Genomic DNA, 16,874 nt, shown 5'->3' with positions numbered 1-16,874 from the left:
GCCATTCATTAATTTAGCCGGCCTCCTAAAGGGCTCATGCACACCCACAAGACTCCCAGCAAGAAAAGGAAAACACAGCGTGGCTGACACGGCTCAAAGTAATGCTTCTAAAACAAAGTGTGGATGACTCCGCCGACGCCACATCCGCAACACATGCCATCAACTCCTCCACGGCAGGAACAAAGTTGCAAGAAGACACACAAAAAAAAACGCCACGGCAGCACCGCATCCCTCACAACGTCGTCAACCGGCCTGAGGCCTGTCGTCTCGAATACACCTAGCGTACACCGTTCTTCCGGCATTTTTGTTGAAAAGCGGTCATCCAAAAGCCGCGATCCGTCGGTCACACGAAGAGTGCAGGCAACAGGCATGTCTGTCGCACCCTCCATCGCCCGCACAAAGCGTCGAATTGTCGTTGGCAGGAGTAATGTTGTTTCTGCTCCACGCGTCTCCATCTCCCTGGAAAAAGAGACACGCCGACTGCTGCCACCAATTCCTCCCCCGTCGCCACTCTCCTCCTTCACAAGCCCATAATACTCCGCAGAGTTGCTCATGGCAGTGTCTCCACTAACCCGAACGTGAAACGACTTGAAATTGTTCTCCCTGAAACACAAAGCAACCAAAGCAAAAGCGAGCCGGACATCCAACGGCTGCACTGGCCGAACCCCACAAAATTGCACCAAGTACACAATGAAGGGATCGCGACGGCGACACCGCAGAAAAATAGGGTCCACTGCGGAGATTAGTTTGTGTTGCACACAGTTGCGGTGTCCCTGGAGTTCTTGCATCGCCAAAAGACACACCCGTTGAGCATCGTCACGTGCGTCGACGGCCACGCAATCAAATATCCACCGCAACGCAAAGTGTTTCTTATTGGGCACCAAAAGAAAACTGAAGAAGGCGGCCCGGACAACACACACAACAAATCACACGCCAGGAAACGCTGAGATACATGCGAAAGGGCCAACGCGGGAATAGCCGCACAACCCTTCGAGAGCTGCTGCGTGAACTCCACGGTAAACGGATCAGCCTCAACGCATGGGGCACTAATGACGGCGGGTGACGGCGCGAAGGCCAACGGTTCCGCAAGGCCGGGAATTGTGAGGACGGCATTCAAACCCTCCCGGGATTCGTGTACAAAGACACGCAAATAATCCGCCCCTCGGTGCAAATCGTCATCATCCTCATCGTTATTTTTTCCGTCATTTGTATTGTCACACTCAGAGTCGGTGATGGAAGGTGCTGCCATGATAATTGTGACATCACACTGAATGAAAGAACGCAATGCCTCGAAGGGTGTCGAGTGCAGGCATCCAGTCGGGCAGCGACACGCCGCACTTCTGAAGAAGCCGATAAAAGAACTTAGAAAATGCTTTCATCCGTCATCGTAATATCGTCCAGCGGGTGCGGCCTCTTCTGCTCCTTCGGCACCTCGTTCCTCTCCAAGACACCAGCTGCCGCTGCCGTAGACCACTCTCCTGCCGCAATCACTCCCACAGAGAGACAAGGAAGAGTGTGTGGATGTGTGCCAGGAGCACAGCAACTGTCATCTTCAGAGGATGCCATCGTGGCACCGTCCGTCACGCGTCAGCACACACCGAGCAACGCACACGGCAAAGCAAAAACAACGAGGAGAGAAGAATGACCCCAAGAGCAGGCAACACCTTCACGCATGGCGGGCATCGTGCAGCCGCGTCAGCCGCCACCCAGCGGAATGAAAAGAAGGCGTCCCACACGCACCCATCCGATGTCACCGTGATTCCAACGGCAGGCACACACGCAGTGGCCTCGCCATCTCGGCACGGGATGCAAGCCAACGTCCCGCCGTCGCCAAGAGCATTCCTGCAGAGCACTGTGCAATCACTTATCTCTGTGTGTGATGGAGGAGCAGAGAAGAAGAGGAGCACAGGTAGGCACAGCTGGATGGCAGCGATACATGCGGCACGGCCCACACTCAACAATCACGCACGGTGGCGGCACACACCCATCTAATAAAAAAAAAGAAAACAAAACAAGACAAAAGAAAAACACGGCGGCAGGGTGTGGCTGTGTGTGTGGCGCTGCGGGTGTCTGCCCGCCCTGACCGCAAAACAAAACAAAACAAGAGGGAAGAAATGTGTGCTCCGCCCCACAGGCCCTCGTCGCACGCCCACACGTCACGGCTCCCGCAGCGCGCCGTTCGTCGCGGCCCCGCCTCATGCGTGCAGCAAACGAGGCGCACAGGGCCGTCGTCGTGGGCGTGTCGGTGGTGTGCGAGTGGAGCGGTTGGGCGGGAAACACACGGCACCCCTCGCAGGAAGAGTGCGGAAGAAACAATTAAAGAGGGAAGAGTAGAAAAGAAAAACGTCCATAGTGATTGCCCCCAAAAGCAAAAAAACTGTTGTGGGCATGAGGAATTTAAAAAAGCAACAACAACAGAAAACATAAAAAAAATTTTTTTTTAAAGGACACACACGCGCAACACGCAAAAAAAAATTATGAATTACAAACAGAAAGCAAAAACAAGGAAGATTATCTTAAGGAAAAAGTTAGTTCCTATGGGAATAGTATTTCCGTGCAGGGGAGGTCGCAGGTGTACCACGCGGCAGTCAGTCACGCCTCACAGAGCCGCAAGGCCCCACAGTCCCAACAGAAGCAGAAGCGATAGCAGCAGTCCGCTCCCACGCATACTGCTGGTATCGCTATTATTTCCTTGCGACACATTTACGAGGCTGCTGCTGAGTGCCGTGGCATTCACTTCCCTGACCTGTGTACTAACCTCCTCCTCCTGCCCATTTGTTCCTCCTTCTCTTGTCTCCACCGTTGGGTCGCCATCAGAAAAAGAACCGCCACCCACATTTTTATGTCCATCAGAAGATGATCTTGGCGCCACCTGCATTACGGGCTCCTCTCCTGCTGCAGGAGTAGTTATAGTGGACACTGTTGTTGTGTATGCACTGCCACTGCCCGCATTACTGCTCCCCATCGACTGTCCCTGTTCCGTCGGGTGTTTTCCGTCAGGAGTTGAGGAAGTTCCGGTTTGCTGAGCAGCTGCGGTAACCGGAGAGGCGTTAGTATCAACGGAATCAGAAGAAACTGGTGAAGGCTCCGACGACTTATCCTTCAACTGTTGAATGGTGACTTTATTCGGATTGAAGGCGGCGATCTCATTGTCACTCAACGGGCGGTTGTACAGCAGGACGTTCGTCACCGTCACAGACACATCTTCTCGGCTTTCTTTGTCCTCTGCGCCGCCTCCATCCCCTCCAATGTAAAAGTGGGAGGTCTCTTGGGATTCAGTGCTTCCCAATGCACACGATGCACCCACACCCACACGCTGACCATCGACGTACGCGGATCTCTGGTTGCCGTTCCGTAGCAAAATTACCACGTGGCGTTTTGTCCCCGGTTCCCCAGTGCTGCTGAGTTCCCCAGAATTAGTTGTTCCGTCACCGCACAGTAACATCCACTTCCTTTCTTTCTCGTACGACAACCCAAAAAATTTCCCTTGTTCACCCTTCATGTTCACACCCATCAAAGGAATGGGAGTATCTCCCTTCGGCACACCGTCGATGGACACCGTCGCCACAAGAGTAAAGTTGTAGTTCGCAAAGTGGTACAGCTGATTCTCCCCCTGCGCGCCAACGGGCCACTCCGCCCCTGCGCCACGCCCTGTGAACTTCACGCCATCGGAAGGCTCTGCCTTTGCTGCTGCACCGTTCTTCACTGTGGCGTTCACTCCGAGGTACTCGTCCCTCCACGTGTCCTCAGAGAAGTTGCCGGACAAAAAGCCAACCAGCCCAGCCGTGATCTTACCAGCGCTGCAGGCAGTGTCAGGTGAGGGAGCCTTCTGAACAAGTGAAGTGGTGCACAGCTGGAAGACGCGGCTGTCTACATCCTTCCAGGTCTTCAGCACATCCTTCACCCGCTTCAACTGCTCAGTCAGACGCACAGAGACCATACCGAGTGATTCCTCCTCACCGCCCTTCTTCTTCTCGTACAGTGCAATCAGCTCATTATTATCTCCACTTTTGTACAACAGGGAGCTGGCGGCAACCTCATCGTCTCCTTCCACAGATACCGGCCCAATATCAACAATGTGCGTATTGTCCGTCAGCCAAAGATGGAGTCTGCCCTTTACATTTACTTCTTTATCAGCCTTATTAGCATGCACCGGCAGAGTAACGAGCATCACGTCCCTGTCCTCAATCTTCGCTGTGATGAACCCACTCCTAACGCCCTTCACGTTTTCAAGCTTGTGTTTGTTGCCCCACACGCGCGAGAGTGTACCGAGTGCCTCCGTCCACGATTCCCCCTTGTCACCGGACTCGTACACCCTGCGGCGGCCATCATCACACGCAGTCATCATCATGAGTTTTCCGTCCTTCCACTCCACGACGGAGGGATCGCCGCAGCCATCGGCAGACATCCAATTCGACAGCTTCCAGCTCTTAGTATCCTTCGAGTATAGGATCAGCGAAACGGTCTTTTCATCCTCCTTCGTGGCTTCCACTGGGAACAAAAACGTACCGTCTCCCGTGTGAACACCCGATCCACCACCGCCAATCAGCCGCGTCAAGGATTGAGGTTCCTTCACAAAAGTTGTCGGTGGGACATCGTTGGTTTCTTTCCAAAGGATTCCTTTGCTGCTTCCCCCATTACCACTGACTTGACCCTTCACCAGCAAAAGCCCCCATTCATCTGCTTCACACACCCCAGCACCAGCGGCAGCAGGTTTCTGGCAGTATTTTCCAGCAAGCATGTAAATATCACTTCCCTTCACAACTGTTGTTGGTCGGCTCACATGTGCTCTCTTCTCACTCTGAGAAACAGCCAAAGCAGCTTCACGGGAAGCACAATTCTTTTTGTCGGATGGACATGCCACCAGCACTTGTGTCTTCACTTGAGCTGTAACCAACTCTTTTGATTCCTGGCCAGTTAACGTCAAGAGCTCCGAGGCAATCCCATTAAAATCGCTTTCACCCTTCAACTGCGCCTCGGCAACGGCAAATACTTCGCCATTCATCTCAACAAGACCGGGAACACGGAGCAAACCCACAGTTTCACCCCCTTTCTTCTCCGTCCAAACGTAATATTTCTCCGACGAAGCTCCCTGACTTGACGACGGCATGTCCTTACTGGATGCAGCTCCACTGCCGCAGCACAACATCACGACGAGGAGCAGCAGCACCGCGGAAGTAAACACACGCCGGGACATGTTGGGCCTCTGCGGCTCACTCTCTCTTCCTTCCCTCCTCCTTCCGCTGGATCCGGTCACGCGGCGACGGTTGTATGTGCGGGGTGCCTTCACTGCAGCAACACGTGAGACCATATAAATATGTGTGTGTGGGCGGTGTGTGTGCTGTTGGTCCTTTCAGTGCCTTCGAATTTCACAGTAGCGATTCGCGCTTGTTTGCTTTCCTAGCCTGAGTGTGTGAGAAAGAAATAAAGGAAAAATAAAAATAAAAAGAGGTACAACAATGAACACCGTCACCCATGCACAGTGAGTGGCATCATCATCCGCACTGCAGTCGCTCCCAACAACAACAACTCACGCACACAGACACACGGAACAGGAGAAGAAGGAACAGTGCACCGGGAACACACAGGGACTGCCACCACCAGCAGGGGTCACGGCGGGTATCTTGTTATTCGTCACGCGTCAGAACACACTGAACAACGCCCTTACAAAAAGAAAAAGCAGGATAAAAAAAACACAGCCGCCCTTCACAGCACACACGCGCCGCCGCCAGCCCCTTTACAGCTGTCTCCTCCAAAGCACTCGCACAGCACCCGCACAGCCGGAGAATACCTCATCAACAGATCCACAGTGGGAAAGAAACGTCCGCAGTTACAGCTGCAAAGCGGGAATCAATCCGCACTCATCCCAGGCACCCCCACTGCCACACCACTCACTGTCTGCACGCTGCAAACATAACAACAGCAACATGTCAACGAAGCAAATCGCATACTCCTTCCCTCCTCGCAAAGAGCAACCGCCGCAGCCACAATCCTGTGCGTGCGTGCATTCTCAGCGTTTTAAACACGGCATTTGTGTGTGCATGTGCTTGTGTGTTTGGCAGCGCCTATACTTGCAGAGCAGCTGTGCGCCACAAGAGAGTCTGAAGAAAGCAACGGCAGAGAGAGGCAGATAGCACACACGCAAATTACTCATATCATCGCACACACACACACACGCAGCCGCGGAATGGGTGCACTCAACCACAAAATCAAAAAGGAAAACAAAACAAAAAGCCGAAGCGTGGGACGACCAGCGCACACACTCTCTCATTACTCCCGTAAAGCAAAACACACACACAGAGGGAGAGAGAGAGAGGTCGCCCACTCAATGCAATAAAAACAAAACAGAAACAGTCACGGTGCTCCGCCCATGCAGCCAGGCAGGACGGCAGCGGTGCGTGTCGTGCAAAAGAGAGCACCAACGGGCCTGCATGGGTGTGCATGCATATATACAATGGGCACATTATTGTGTGCCTCGTGGGGTGAGGTGAGGGCGAGAGTCCATGCAAGGGGACACACACAGAGAGTGAGTGAAAGACGCGTGTGTGCGGGCGGCGCACGGCTCTCTCACACTCACTCTCACGCGGCCACCACCGCAGCAGCCGCACACGCAACAACAAGAAGAAGCAAAAGAGGGGAGGTGGTGTGGGAGACAGCGGTGCCGCTGTCACTGTTTTGTGTGCTCGTCGTACCAGTTGTGTTGGCGGTTACTGTCGTTGCTTTTGTATTTTCCCCAGTCCCTTCTGAGCTCTTGTCGTGGTGGCTTTGTGGTGTGGCTGCGGTCTCAGGCGACGGAACATTTTTTTGACCTTCACTCGCGGTGCCTTCGCCATCCTCTTCGCGGGAATGAATACCGTCTAGCGGAGGAGGTGGTGAAGGATTTCCTTCCACAATTCCCGCGGGCAGTGTGCTCTCCCCGATACCAGTTGTGAGTGGATTCTCTACCGCTGGTGTATTTTTGTCGGTTTCCTTCCTTCCTTCAACTTCCGTTTGCGTAAGATTGACATTTAATTCCCGACTGCCGGAAGGAGAAATGCTCCCTGCAGATTCAATTGACAGTTCTGTTTGCTTCTCACTGCCACTTGACTTATTTCCGGTGGACTCTGAGCCCAGTGCAACTTTTCCCTCTTGACCACTCTGCCCTTGTACTTTTTCTTCTTCTTCACCTTCCGCCCTTCCATCATCACCTTCTTCACTATCGTCAACAACATCCTCATCATCTTCCTCTGTAGGTAAGGGAGGTGGATCTTCTTTAACACCTGCTGCTCCACCTTTTAAGTCTTGCGTGCCTTGTGAAGGCGTTTCAACTCCTTTTGATTCCGGCGGAGACTTACCACCATCCAGCTGCGCACCAACTCCCACCGCCGCATCACAAGTACCGCCGGCACCGCACCACAGCACGCAGAGGGCACACACCAGCAGCACACGGCCAGTCATCATCATCGCCATCACTCCTGTCACTTGCGTGCAGCCTTCAGCAAAAACTAACAACACGTCAACGCAGAGTGAAAGCAAAGAGGAGAGACACGTCACACAGCCACGCACCGTCCACCGCAAAGTCACAAATGTCAACACACCAGCAGCAGCGCGAACACCACGAGATAGTTGGAATCAGTACGATTGCAGAACTCGCACACCGCCCTGCAAACCAGAAGGTTAAAAAGCAATAAGAAACAAGAATTCAAAAAAAACATGAGCCCAAGTGCGCATGCATACAAGTGTGTCCGCGATGCATTCAACGTGACAGATGTGGGGCACAACATGGAGCACACAGCACGGCAGCGGAGGCAAATGAAGCAAAAACAATCATCATAATTACTCTTACTTTATTTACATCGGACCACAGTAGACGTACACATGTCCCAGTGGCTTTAAGTGCTGGCACGCACAGCCCGCACACACCTCTTCAGCCCACAGCGGTGTACGCCAGCGCGGATGCGGCGAGCAGCAGCGGGGCACACACCCACGCAGAGCTGCTGAGGCTGCCGTCGACTTCACGAAGACGCGACGGTGCGCGGGTGGTCGTTGTGGTTGGCGCCTCTGTAGTCGTAGTTGTAGTGGTTGTAGTTGGTGCCCCCGGCGCAGTGGTGGTCGTGGTTGTCTCGGCAGAAGCTTTGGAGTTCATATCTGCTTGTTCCTCGGATATACTGTGGCCACTTTGTGACACTGTCGTACCTTTATCACCTTGTTTCTGTAACGCAGTGACAACCCCTTCCGAAATCGGTGTCGTATCGGTCAAACTTTGTACCGCTCCTGTATCTTTTCCTGGACTTCCAGCCGGCTTAGGCACTGGTTGTGCGGCCGGTTGTGACTGACCCTTCCCCTGTCCTCCTGATTCAGGAGGCGACGAATTGACGCCGGTTCCCTTCACATCAACTTCAGGCTTAACGTTAGTTTTAGAGTCCGGTAGCTGTGTAGTAGGGGTCGTATTCGTCTTGGCAGAGACTTCAACATCAACCGTTTCAGGATCCTGCGCAACGCATAAGAAAGGGTAGCAGCACAGGGCGAGCAACAGCAGGGCGCACAGCAGACGGCACGTCATCATCATCGTGAGTGTGGTCGTTCAGTGGTGTGGAGCTGATCTGCACAGTGAGGGACATGGAGAGCAACAGGGGAGACGAGAGGTGCGGCAGACACACACAGAGGTCACACCACATGAGGAGAGGGCAGCAGCCACGCATGCACCGTACGCCGCACACCACGCACAGCACACACTCCAATCCACTGCAGCACACACACACAGCCCTACCGCAGCACCAACACACAGATGGAGGAGGGAGAAGCAAACAGGAGCGGCACACAAGGCTCCACCGCATGCACATACGGCGAGAGCGGTCCGTCGTGCCTGCACCCCTCACGGAGGGTACGCACACACACAAGAGAAGGTGCAGCACACACAGCAACACAAAAGCAAAGTAACAATAAAAAGGAGTGATCCCCGCACACCACGTGGATTGTTGGTCCACGGGAAGTAAAGCCAATATTCATCACAAAGCAACTTATTTGCCTTCGTCCATATTCAGCGCACACCACTTCATGCACGCACAGCCACCACCGCAGCAGCAGCCGCACACGCAACAACAAGAAGAAGAAGCAAAAGGGGGGAGGTGGTGTGGGAGACAGCGGTGCCGCCGTCACTGTCGCCAGGCTTAGATGTAACATTCTTTTGAGTAGTGGCTGTTTTTGCTGTTTCTGGTTCCGTCTCACTGGCTGTGGGAGCATCGTCGGTATGTCTATCTTCAAGCCCGTCTTGTGGTTCTTTGCTGTTAGACCGTTGATCACTGTTACCAACCTTGTTCTCATTTTTCTGGGCTCCACCATTCCCACTTGTGGATATGGATGTTGCTGTTGTTTCTGCTGGATGACTTGTAGTTGCATCGTTCATCGAATCTGGTGTGTCCGTTTCTTCTCTGTTTTGGTTTGGCTCACCATTCCCTGAAGGTTTTTCCGGTGCTTCAGGCGCCGTTTCAGCGTGTGACGGTGACGTCGTGCTTTTTGTCTCAGTTGCATTCTGCGAGCCTGTTAATGCTGGTGAGTTTGTTTCCTCTGCTGAAACGGTCATCGCTGGTGATAGCTTTGTTTTTATTGGTTCTGGTGTTAATACTTGTTTGACTTCTGGTTCTATCAATGCCGTGGGATCGCTGTTGTTAGGGGACAACCCGGCATTCTGGTCGGTATCCTCCTTTCTCCCGTTCGCAGTTCCACCGCCACCGCCATTAGTGATAACCTCTTTTTCTGGTGTGCCGAGTAACCGTTCTTGCGGAAGGGAATCAATTGCTTCTTCTGGATTCACTTCAGTCGGCGATGCATCTTGAGGCGGTGATTGTGACTCTTCCCGTTTTCCTTTGGAGGTTCCCTTTTTTCCGGGCGTAAATGTTCCTCAGAGAGACTTGAAACCCCATTCGGATCAAGATGAATAGCTGGTGATTCTTCCCCGGACGCAGCAACCAAAGGTTCACTTTTACTTTCATGAGAAATATCAGCCTTTGAACATTCACTGCCACCATGACTCCCATCTGCGAGAGGAGATTGCCCACCACCACCAGGATCGCCGGAAGTTACGGGACCAACAACATCACCATCGGCAGCAACGCACCACAGCACGCAGAGGGCACACACCAGCAGCTCACGGCCAGTCATCATCATCGCCATCACTCCTGTCACTTGCGTGTGGCCTTCAGCACAAACCAACTCCCCGTCAACGCAGAGTGAAAGCAAAGAGGAGAGACAAGTTTGTTTTTGTTTTTTTTTTTTCTCTTACCAGTCGTAGTAACTACACCTCAATTGTGCAGCTCTGGTAAGCGTACGGAGGAATTCAGTAGCAAGGATAACCTTACTCCGCGGGCAGCCACTATAGAATGGCTCCAACATCTGCCCTTCCGGCCCGTAAAACTAAGTAACAACTACTCATCGGGTCTGAAGCATGAACAGCAGGCGCTTAGCTTCCTCTCTAGCAAAGAGTACTAGACCCTGGCACCACGTTGAGGTGGCCGGCTGAGCCAGGGTTAGCGCCTAGTCGTAACTTCCTTCCTAGCCTGAGTGCGTTTGTTTGCTAGAAATAAAATTAAAGTTTAAAAATCGCCAAAACAGGACGTGGCAGGTGAGTGGGTGGCACCACCATCTGCAGTGTAACACACCAGCGTCGCCGTAACCGCCACAGTAATTAATCTCCCCGTCCACAACAGCTCAGGCACTGAGGCCGCACACAGAAGCATAGACACTGACTTTTGCGTACGGGCCAAGACGCCCTCCGGCAAACGGCACCAACCAACAGACAGCCAGCAGAAATTAAAGGCGAGCAGAATCCCAAGTGCCGCGGGGTCATTGCAAGCAGCGCTCCCTCACTGCAGGGCCTCTATTAAAGCGTTCCTCGCTGCAACACCCTCACAACCCACTCGGCGTGTCGGTGGATTTTCCCGTTCACCGGAAGAAACACGGCGAGATACGTCGGCAGTGGTCGAAGACACACAGAGTGCACCGTCGACGCGATCAGCGAGCGCAGACACTCGTGAAGTGAGATCCCACAACCGCGATCCCTCCATTTACCCTCCTGGACGTGAAGAAAGCATAAAATGTCCTCCTCTCTACAGTAGTCCTGAAACGCAAAAAAAATCCGCAGGACATCCCGCGCAGCCACGGCCTCCTCAGCAGCCCGACAGTCCACGCAGCCGCACCGCTCCTCAAGAGGTCGCCAGGCCCGGTAAGGCAAGCAAAAGGGAACAGCAATTTGGTCAGGGCGTTCAGAAAAATGAGGCGCAGCGGTCGGGTGAGCGCGGTCCATCCACGTCCTCCCCTCAACAGACCCACCACACAGTCGAATCACAAAACCGAAAAGAGTCGTGGTGCCTAACGAAATAGCACGGACAATAGCGCCTCTTGCTCTCCTCAATGAAGTTTCATGGCACACACGAGGCATCACAAGAGGCAAATAATTGCATCCCATCGGCATAACCACGGAAGTAAAGCGCGCATAATTTGCCCCTGTGAACTCCCATCCAAATCGTCTCGGCCACAGAGTTTGTGTCGCCGACCCTCAGGAAGGGCTGATGCATCAACTGCCGCTGAACGATCCCCCGGCAATGAAACAAAAAGTGCCACTGTCTCTCGAATTCCGTCATCACCCTTTCCTCCCATTGAGGGAAGAGAATACAAAGTGACGGTGTGGGCGTGTCTAACTGACAGAAATGGAGGAAGTGACTCCAGCCGCGGAACAAATTGAACGAATCCTCCCCCCGAATCCTTCAAAGGGACCGGTCGGTCAACTGCCGAGGTTGACGGCGCGGAGGACAACACCTTGAATGTATGGAGCACCGCAGCAACCTGAATATATTCTGCAATATCCGCGGTCAGTTCATGAAAGTACAAAGAAGGGACAGCAAACTCAAAGGGGCATGTGAGCCCTTCAGTGATCACCTACGCCGGAGGATCGCCACCCCCACCCTCCAAGGGCTTCTCAACGACGTCAAATATTTCCACCGCATGGCACCCACAACACAATCGCGTGGCATAAAGTATCGCCTTGCAGCACCCCATGCAATGCGGCAATCGACAACCGTCTCGAACACGGCGTGCGACAAAGGTACCAAAGGAAGGCGCAGCAAATACCCTCCACATCTCAGCAGCTCCAATCATCCAGTAAAAGGCAGGAGCACCAGACAGTACCCACGAACTCAGCGAATGTGGCATCAAAAGGCAGCGAGACGTCAGATTTCGAAAAGGCCCGCACTTCTCCCCCCGTGACACTTCCACGGATGAATGCAAATGCCGTGCCCTGCGGCCTCTCGACCGCTTCGAGGCAACGTTGCGGCCACATGGCGACGGCTCAATGCGGCTGGCGATCAGATCCTGTCGTCGCGACAAAACAGTACAGAAAGTAGGGTGGTGGGCCCGCACATTCGCCTCGTTGATGCCTGCTCCCGCTGCAAGAGTGAAACTCGTCTTCCCAACAGCCGCGCTTCGGGTGGCTGAAACACCTGCCCTCACACCGGCGATGAAATATGCAAGCACCTGTAATTCCTCAACACCGTCCGTCAGAAAAAAAAACCAAAAGCGGCACTAAAATCCTGCAGCCACACATCCCTCGTAACCATTTACAAACTCGTTGTCCTGCAGAAACGCTTGAACAGCATAACAAGATGACCGTGCATTGCTGGCAAGGGACAATAGTACGTCGCTTTCATCCTGCTACGGAGAACTATGCCTCCTGCGTAACGCGACTGCAAGCACGTGGTGCGCCAACACCGAAACGGTGGGCATCTTGCCCCATGACCCTCCCCCCACAGGGGTCCAAGAAGTGCAACAGACCATCCTCCCAGCAAAGAAAAAGCCAAATGGAGCGGGTACTGCAGTGTGCGGGCCACACAACAGAAACACCCTCAGAGGACAAATGCTCTTGAATGCCCTTCAGAAGGGGCCAGCGGGTTGGCCGTGAAGCCAACAGACACCGGAGAGCCACCTGCTCTGCACGCATCCAATGACGCAATCGAGCGCGCAATGTTACAGGGCACATCAACCAGCCTGTTCTCGTCTCCGTCTGTGCGGGCATGACAGCCCTGCCATCACCCTTCGCCCTCACAAAGTATTCCACAGGGTCCTTTGAACCAGAGACCACCAGACGGCAATATTCCACCGGATGAGTGCTCTCCATGCCGCACAAAATAAAATTTTCCCACGTCGAGGACCGCAGTGAAAACGAGCATAACGATGAGCAACACGAGGGTTGTCTGTGCTGCGTTTCATCACAACACTCTATCCTCCGTTGGCTCAGGCCTCTGCCACACAAGAGGCACAGATGTAACATCACTTACACGCAACAGAGTGAAATCCGCAAGAACATTGCCATATTCATACAGGACGCAACAACCACCAGCACGGTCAGTAGCCGTTGGGATCATATTCTGCAAAACATGATCCACGCTTACAGGAAATTTGTTGTCCAGTTGCACAAATAATTGATCGGCCAAGCAACGTGGGCCCCCAAAACGACGACACCAGTCGATATTAAGCCTTGGAACCGCCAGTGAGAGCCATTGATTGAAATAAGCACCAAAGCCACCAAAGGCCAACAAAAACAGCGACAAGGCACTCGTACTTCAATCAAAGAACGGATTCGTCTCGTCTCGGAAAAAGAAAGAATAAATAATATTTTTCCTCCTCACAGAGCCTTCCAGCAATGAAACACCATCATGCAATCCGCCCCATCGGCATTACTCAGGAGCACGAGGCCTGTGCAATGTGTAGAGGACCCTGCAATCAAGCGAATGAGAAATGCTCCACGGTGGCAATCAGACTCCTCCCAGGCCAAGCATAAACCAGTCGCGAGCAGCATGTCTTTTCATGGGCTCTCCGTTTTGGTTCCAACCGAGACGGAAGGCCTTCGTCGCTCAGCACCAACCCCGCGTTGCGTCGTGTCGTCACATAAAACAAGTGAGGATGACAGAGTGCATCATCGGGGAAATTGCCCTCAAATGTGGGAAACGGCATCGCACCCGCCGGAAACAGGTGCGCATGGTGTCCCTCCACGTCAGCCGCGCAGCCTGTCAGATGAAGGAAAATTCGGTGAAACGGAAGTCAGCGCACTCACCTCCACCCCAGGCAGTTTTATCAGGAAGATCGAATCATCAAGTCGGGGGCTCCACACTTGTTGAGGGATATTGTGACCATCTGACAAGTCCACGTGCATTTCCACATAATGTCCTACTTCCTTTCCCACCTCTGCATGCGCCCGCATCGTCTCTTAAGCCATATCCAGGAGGGATCGGATGGCGAGTGGCACCTGGTCAGCCAGCGTCGCTCCATTCCTCAAAGCACCGAAGCTCAAAGCCCCAAAATCAATGGCCATCAATCGGTGATGCCGTTGGCACAAGACCTCCTCTGGCCAACGCCACACACTTTTTCCGGAGTACATGTTATCCCATGCCTCGCTGACGCCACCCTCAGCGTCCCCTACAGATACACCGTGCATTCACTCCCAAAATACAGGTGTGGGCCACACCTCAAGAAAACTGCACAATGCGCCTGCAAAGTGCTCGTTGAAAGTTACCATTGTGTTGGGTGGCAGAGGCAACGCACTCACACGTTGCACCTCTTCAGGAAATCAAAGAAGATAGCAATCAGCATTCAATTGCGATGGGCTTCGCAAACCCCCTTGCTACTTTTGTCCGATGGGGTGCTTCAGTGCATATGAAACCTTGACCGCGGGACGGAATGCCTATGCGCTCTAAAAAAGTAAGCATGAACTCATGGGAGAAGGATACATAATATAGCGGAAGCAAAATGCCACAAATAAAAAAGGCGATAAAAAAATTATATGGAGGGATATATATGAAAATAAGAGTTGATCAATGTGTAGATATATCGATATGGGTATGAGTATAAAAACGATACTTTATTCATTGCTGCATGTGTATAGATATGGATATATCCCTTCTCTCTCTACAATTTGACAGATTGCTTGGTTTCCTGATTTATTGAATTGCTATTTTATTGGCTGCATATTTATATAGATAGGCATGTAGATATCAGTACTAATATTTATTCAGCGCTTTTCATATATATATTGTTATTATTCCTCGTGTCTGCTCAAATAAATACGAAGACCCACACGCCAGCCACCATCGCAGAGCATGTCCGCCCAACGATCGGAGATGTAAAAGAGAGCCCCGGCACCCGAAGTGGGAGCCGCAGCGGAGGCCGTGAAGCACACACCACCGCTACGCACCCGCCCCGGGGATAGCGCGGTGGCTCGATAATCCGTGGCGTGCCGTGCGGTAGCGGGTCAGTCAGGCATTGCTGTGGCACTGAAACCCGCATGCTAAACGGCGAAAATGAACTGGTGGTGATCCCATCGGGCTGTCGTCGCCGGGCAACGTGCGCCTTCTCGGCGGCCTGAGCCCTCTGCCGTCGTGAAATCGGCGACAGCGTGACGTTAATCAACGCATGTGTGCATGCCATTTTAGGGAAACGGTGCACTGTTTCTCGGTGGCATTCTCCTGTGCAAAGTCGGGGTTTCTGTGTGGGTTTGATGTTCTTCATGCGGAGGTTCGAGCCTTGCAGCGCGTGGTTATTTAATCTCCATTTTCAGCTTCGTAACATTCTCGTCGTCGGAGAGACTGTGCCGTGTGTCGGTGGCCAATCCCCCGGCATTGCCCGCCTGCCTGTCGTACCAAGGGCATTTATGAAGTGCTTCCTTCTTCGGTGCCGACCGTGGCTCTGTGCTGGAGTGTTCGCGTGCTCGCATAAGGAATAGCGGTCCCGTTTTCGCTTGAGCCCTGAATTCACAGTACGTGCATTCCAACGGTGTGGATGCCGTCAGACCGTCATATTCCTGGCAGCGCCTCCTATTTGTCGGGGGAACTACTGCTTGTGGAAATGCCAAAGATGAGATACGGTTCCGACTTGCTTTTCGTAAGACGCCGTGCGGAAACTGCATGGGAGTGGCTTCGGCCTGGGCTGTGCAGTCCGCGGCGGATATGCGATCAGTGTGCCGTCTCTCGCTCTCGTCCTCGCTCAAGTGCTGGGCGGTGGTTCCGGTGGGATTTCTGGCGGCTCCGGCTCATCGGGAAAATCAAATTCCCGCAGCGCCTGGGAGCGCGTAATGCCATGGTCGTTAACCATGTGCGTCACGACACCAGTTCGGCAGCTGCGGTGCTTACCGCACACCGGGCAGTTTGCCGGGCGTCGGATCGTGGCGGGGTGAGGTCCAGCGGGAGGAGGAGGCGTTTCCGTGCAAAGTTCTTGGCGTGCCTGCTGTGCGGCATCCGTGCCGCACCAACGGCATTTTCTCGGGATGGCGGGTTGCAGTGGTCGTGGCAGCCATCAGTACTTGTGCGAAACCCCGGTGCGGAGGCAGGCCAGTGCAGCCTCTTCCCCACGAGTGAGAGTGGAGTCCGTGCGCGTGGGTTCCCAGTCGCCTCTTACGGCGGAGCGGCGAGCCTCTGGCTTGAGCTGTCGGACACAAATAACATGTTCGGCCAATGAAAACGATGCCGGTGCTCCATGTGCCTGTGAGCTGTGCGAGGTCGAACGCCGTCTTGGCCTATGCATCACATGCTTCGTTCTCGGATACGCCGCAGTGGCCAAGGACGAGCTGCATCCGTGTGCGCGCTCCTCGGTGCTGCGGGCAAGACGAAAGGTTACGTCCACAATGTGAGTCACCAGGTGATCCAAAACCGTCGACATGTGTTCGCGTGCTTCCACGGTTCGACGAGAAGGTGCATAGATGCACGCTACCGTGTAAAAAGTCCCGGTGAATATCGTACTCTCCATGCTAACACCACACACCTCCTGCACACACAAAAGTTGCGGGCCCGTACGGGGCACAAATCCCAATGCCGCGTCATCCAAGGCTCCCACGTTTCACGTGCGCACTTGAG

The 16,874-nt window shown here is 53.5% G+C and overlaps 3 protein-coding genes and 3 pseudogenes across 3 annotated transcripts, besides 9 other annotated features; all 6 read right to left on the bottom strand.

Annotated features, from left to right (window-relative positions):
- Positions 1 to 22: part of a mobile genetic element that runs on past the window's edge.
- Positions 1 to 8,098: part of a sequence feature (areas not merged during assembly with more than two copies in the genome that could not be assigned to a particular haplotype) that runs on past the window's edge.
- On the bottom strand, positions 35 to 814 carry Tc00.1047053510237.95 (annotated as a pseudogene).
- Positions 1,991 to 2,027: a microsatellite.
- Positions 2,424 to 2,445: a sequence feature (AT_rich).
- Tc00.1047053510237.80 (trans-sialidase, putative) lies at positions 2,600 to 5,311 on the bottom strand (the record flags this gene model as incomplete). The annotated part of the gene is made up of 1 exon (XM_808164.1): positions 2,600 to 5,311. The coding sequence occupies one exon, from the start codon at positions 5,309 to 5,311 to the stop codon at positions 2,600 to 2,602; it is 2,712 nt and encodes a 903-aa protein (XP_813257.1).
- On the bottom strand, positions 6,580 to 7,449 carry Tc00.1047053510237.70 (mucin-associated surface protein (MASP), putative; the record flags this gene model as incomplete). Its single annotated transcript, XM_808163.1, has 1 exon — positions 6,580 to 7,449. The coding sequence occupies one exon, from the start codon at positions 7,447 to 7,449 to the stop codon at positions 6,580 to 6,582; it is 870 nt and encodes a 289-aa protein (XP_813256.1).
- Positions 7,179 to 7,227: a microsatellite.
- On the bottom strand, positions 7,907 to 8,548 carry Tc00.1047053510237.60 (mucin TcMUCII, putative; the record flags this gene model as incomplete). The annotated part of the gene is made up of 1 exon (XM_808162.1): positions 7,907 to 8,548. The coding sequence occupies one exon, from the start codon at positions 8,546 to 8,548 to the stop codon at positions 7,907 to 7,909; it is 642 nt and encodes a 213-aa protein (XP_813255.1).
- Positions 8,099 to 8,224: a sequence feature (haploid, non-Esmeraldo-like haplotype).
- Positions 8,225 to 9,085: a sequence feature (heterozygous, non-Esmeraldo-like haplotype).
- On the bottom strand, positions 9,034 to 10,152 carry Tc00.1047053510237.40 (annotated as a pseudogene).
- Positions 9,086 to 16,874: a sequence feature (areas not merged during assembly with more than two copies in the genome that could not be assigned to a particular haplotype).
- Positions 10,234 to 10,505: a mobile genetic element.
- Tc00.1047053510237.21 lies at positions 11,534 to 14,758 on the bottom strand (annotated as a pseudogene).

This window comes from Trypanosoma cruzi, genomic scaffold (genome assembly GCF_000209065.1).
Source record: "Trypanosoma cruzi strain CL Brener 1047053516683 genomic scaffold, whole genome shotgun sequence".
NCBI lineage: Eukaryota > Euglenozoa > Kinetoplastea > Trypanosomatida > Trypanosomatidae > Trypanosoma > Trypanosoma cruzi.
Note: the sequence above shows the minus strand (reverse complement) of the source record. Positions and strands in the feature narration are given on the sequence as shown.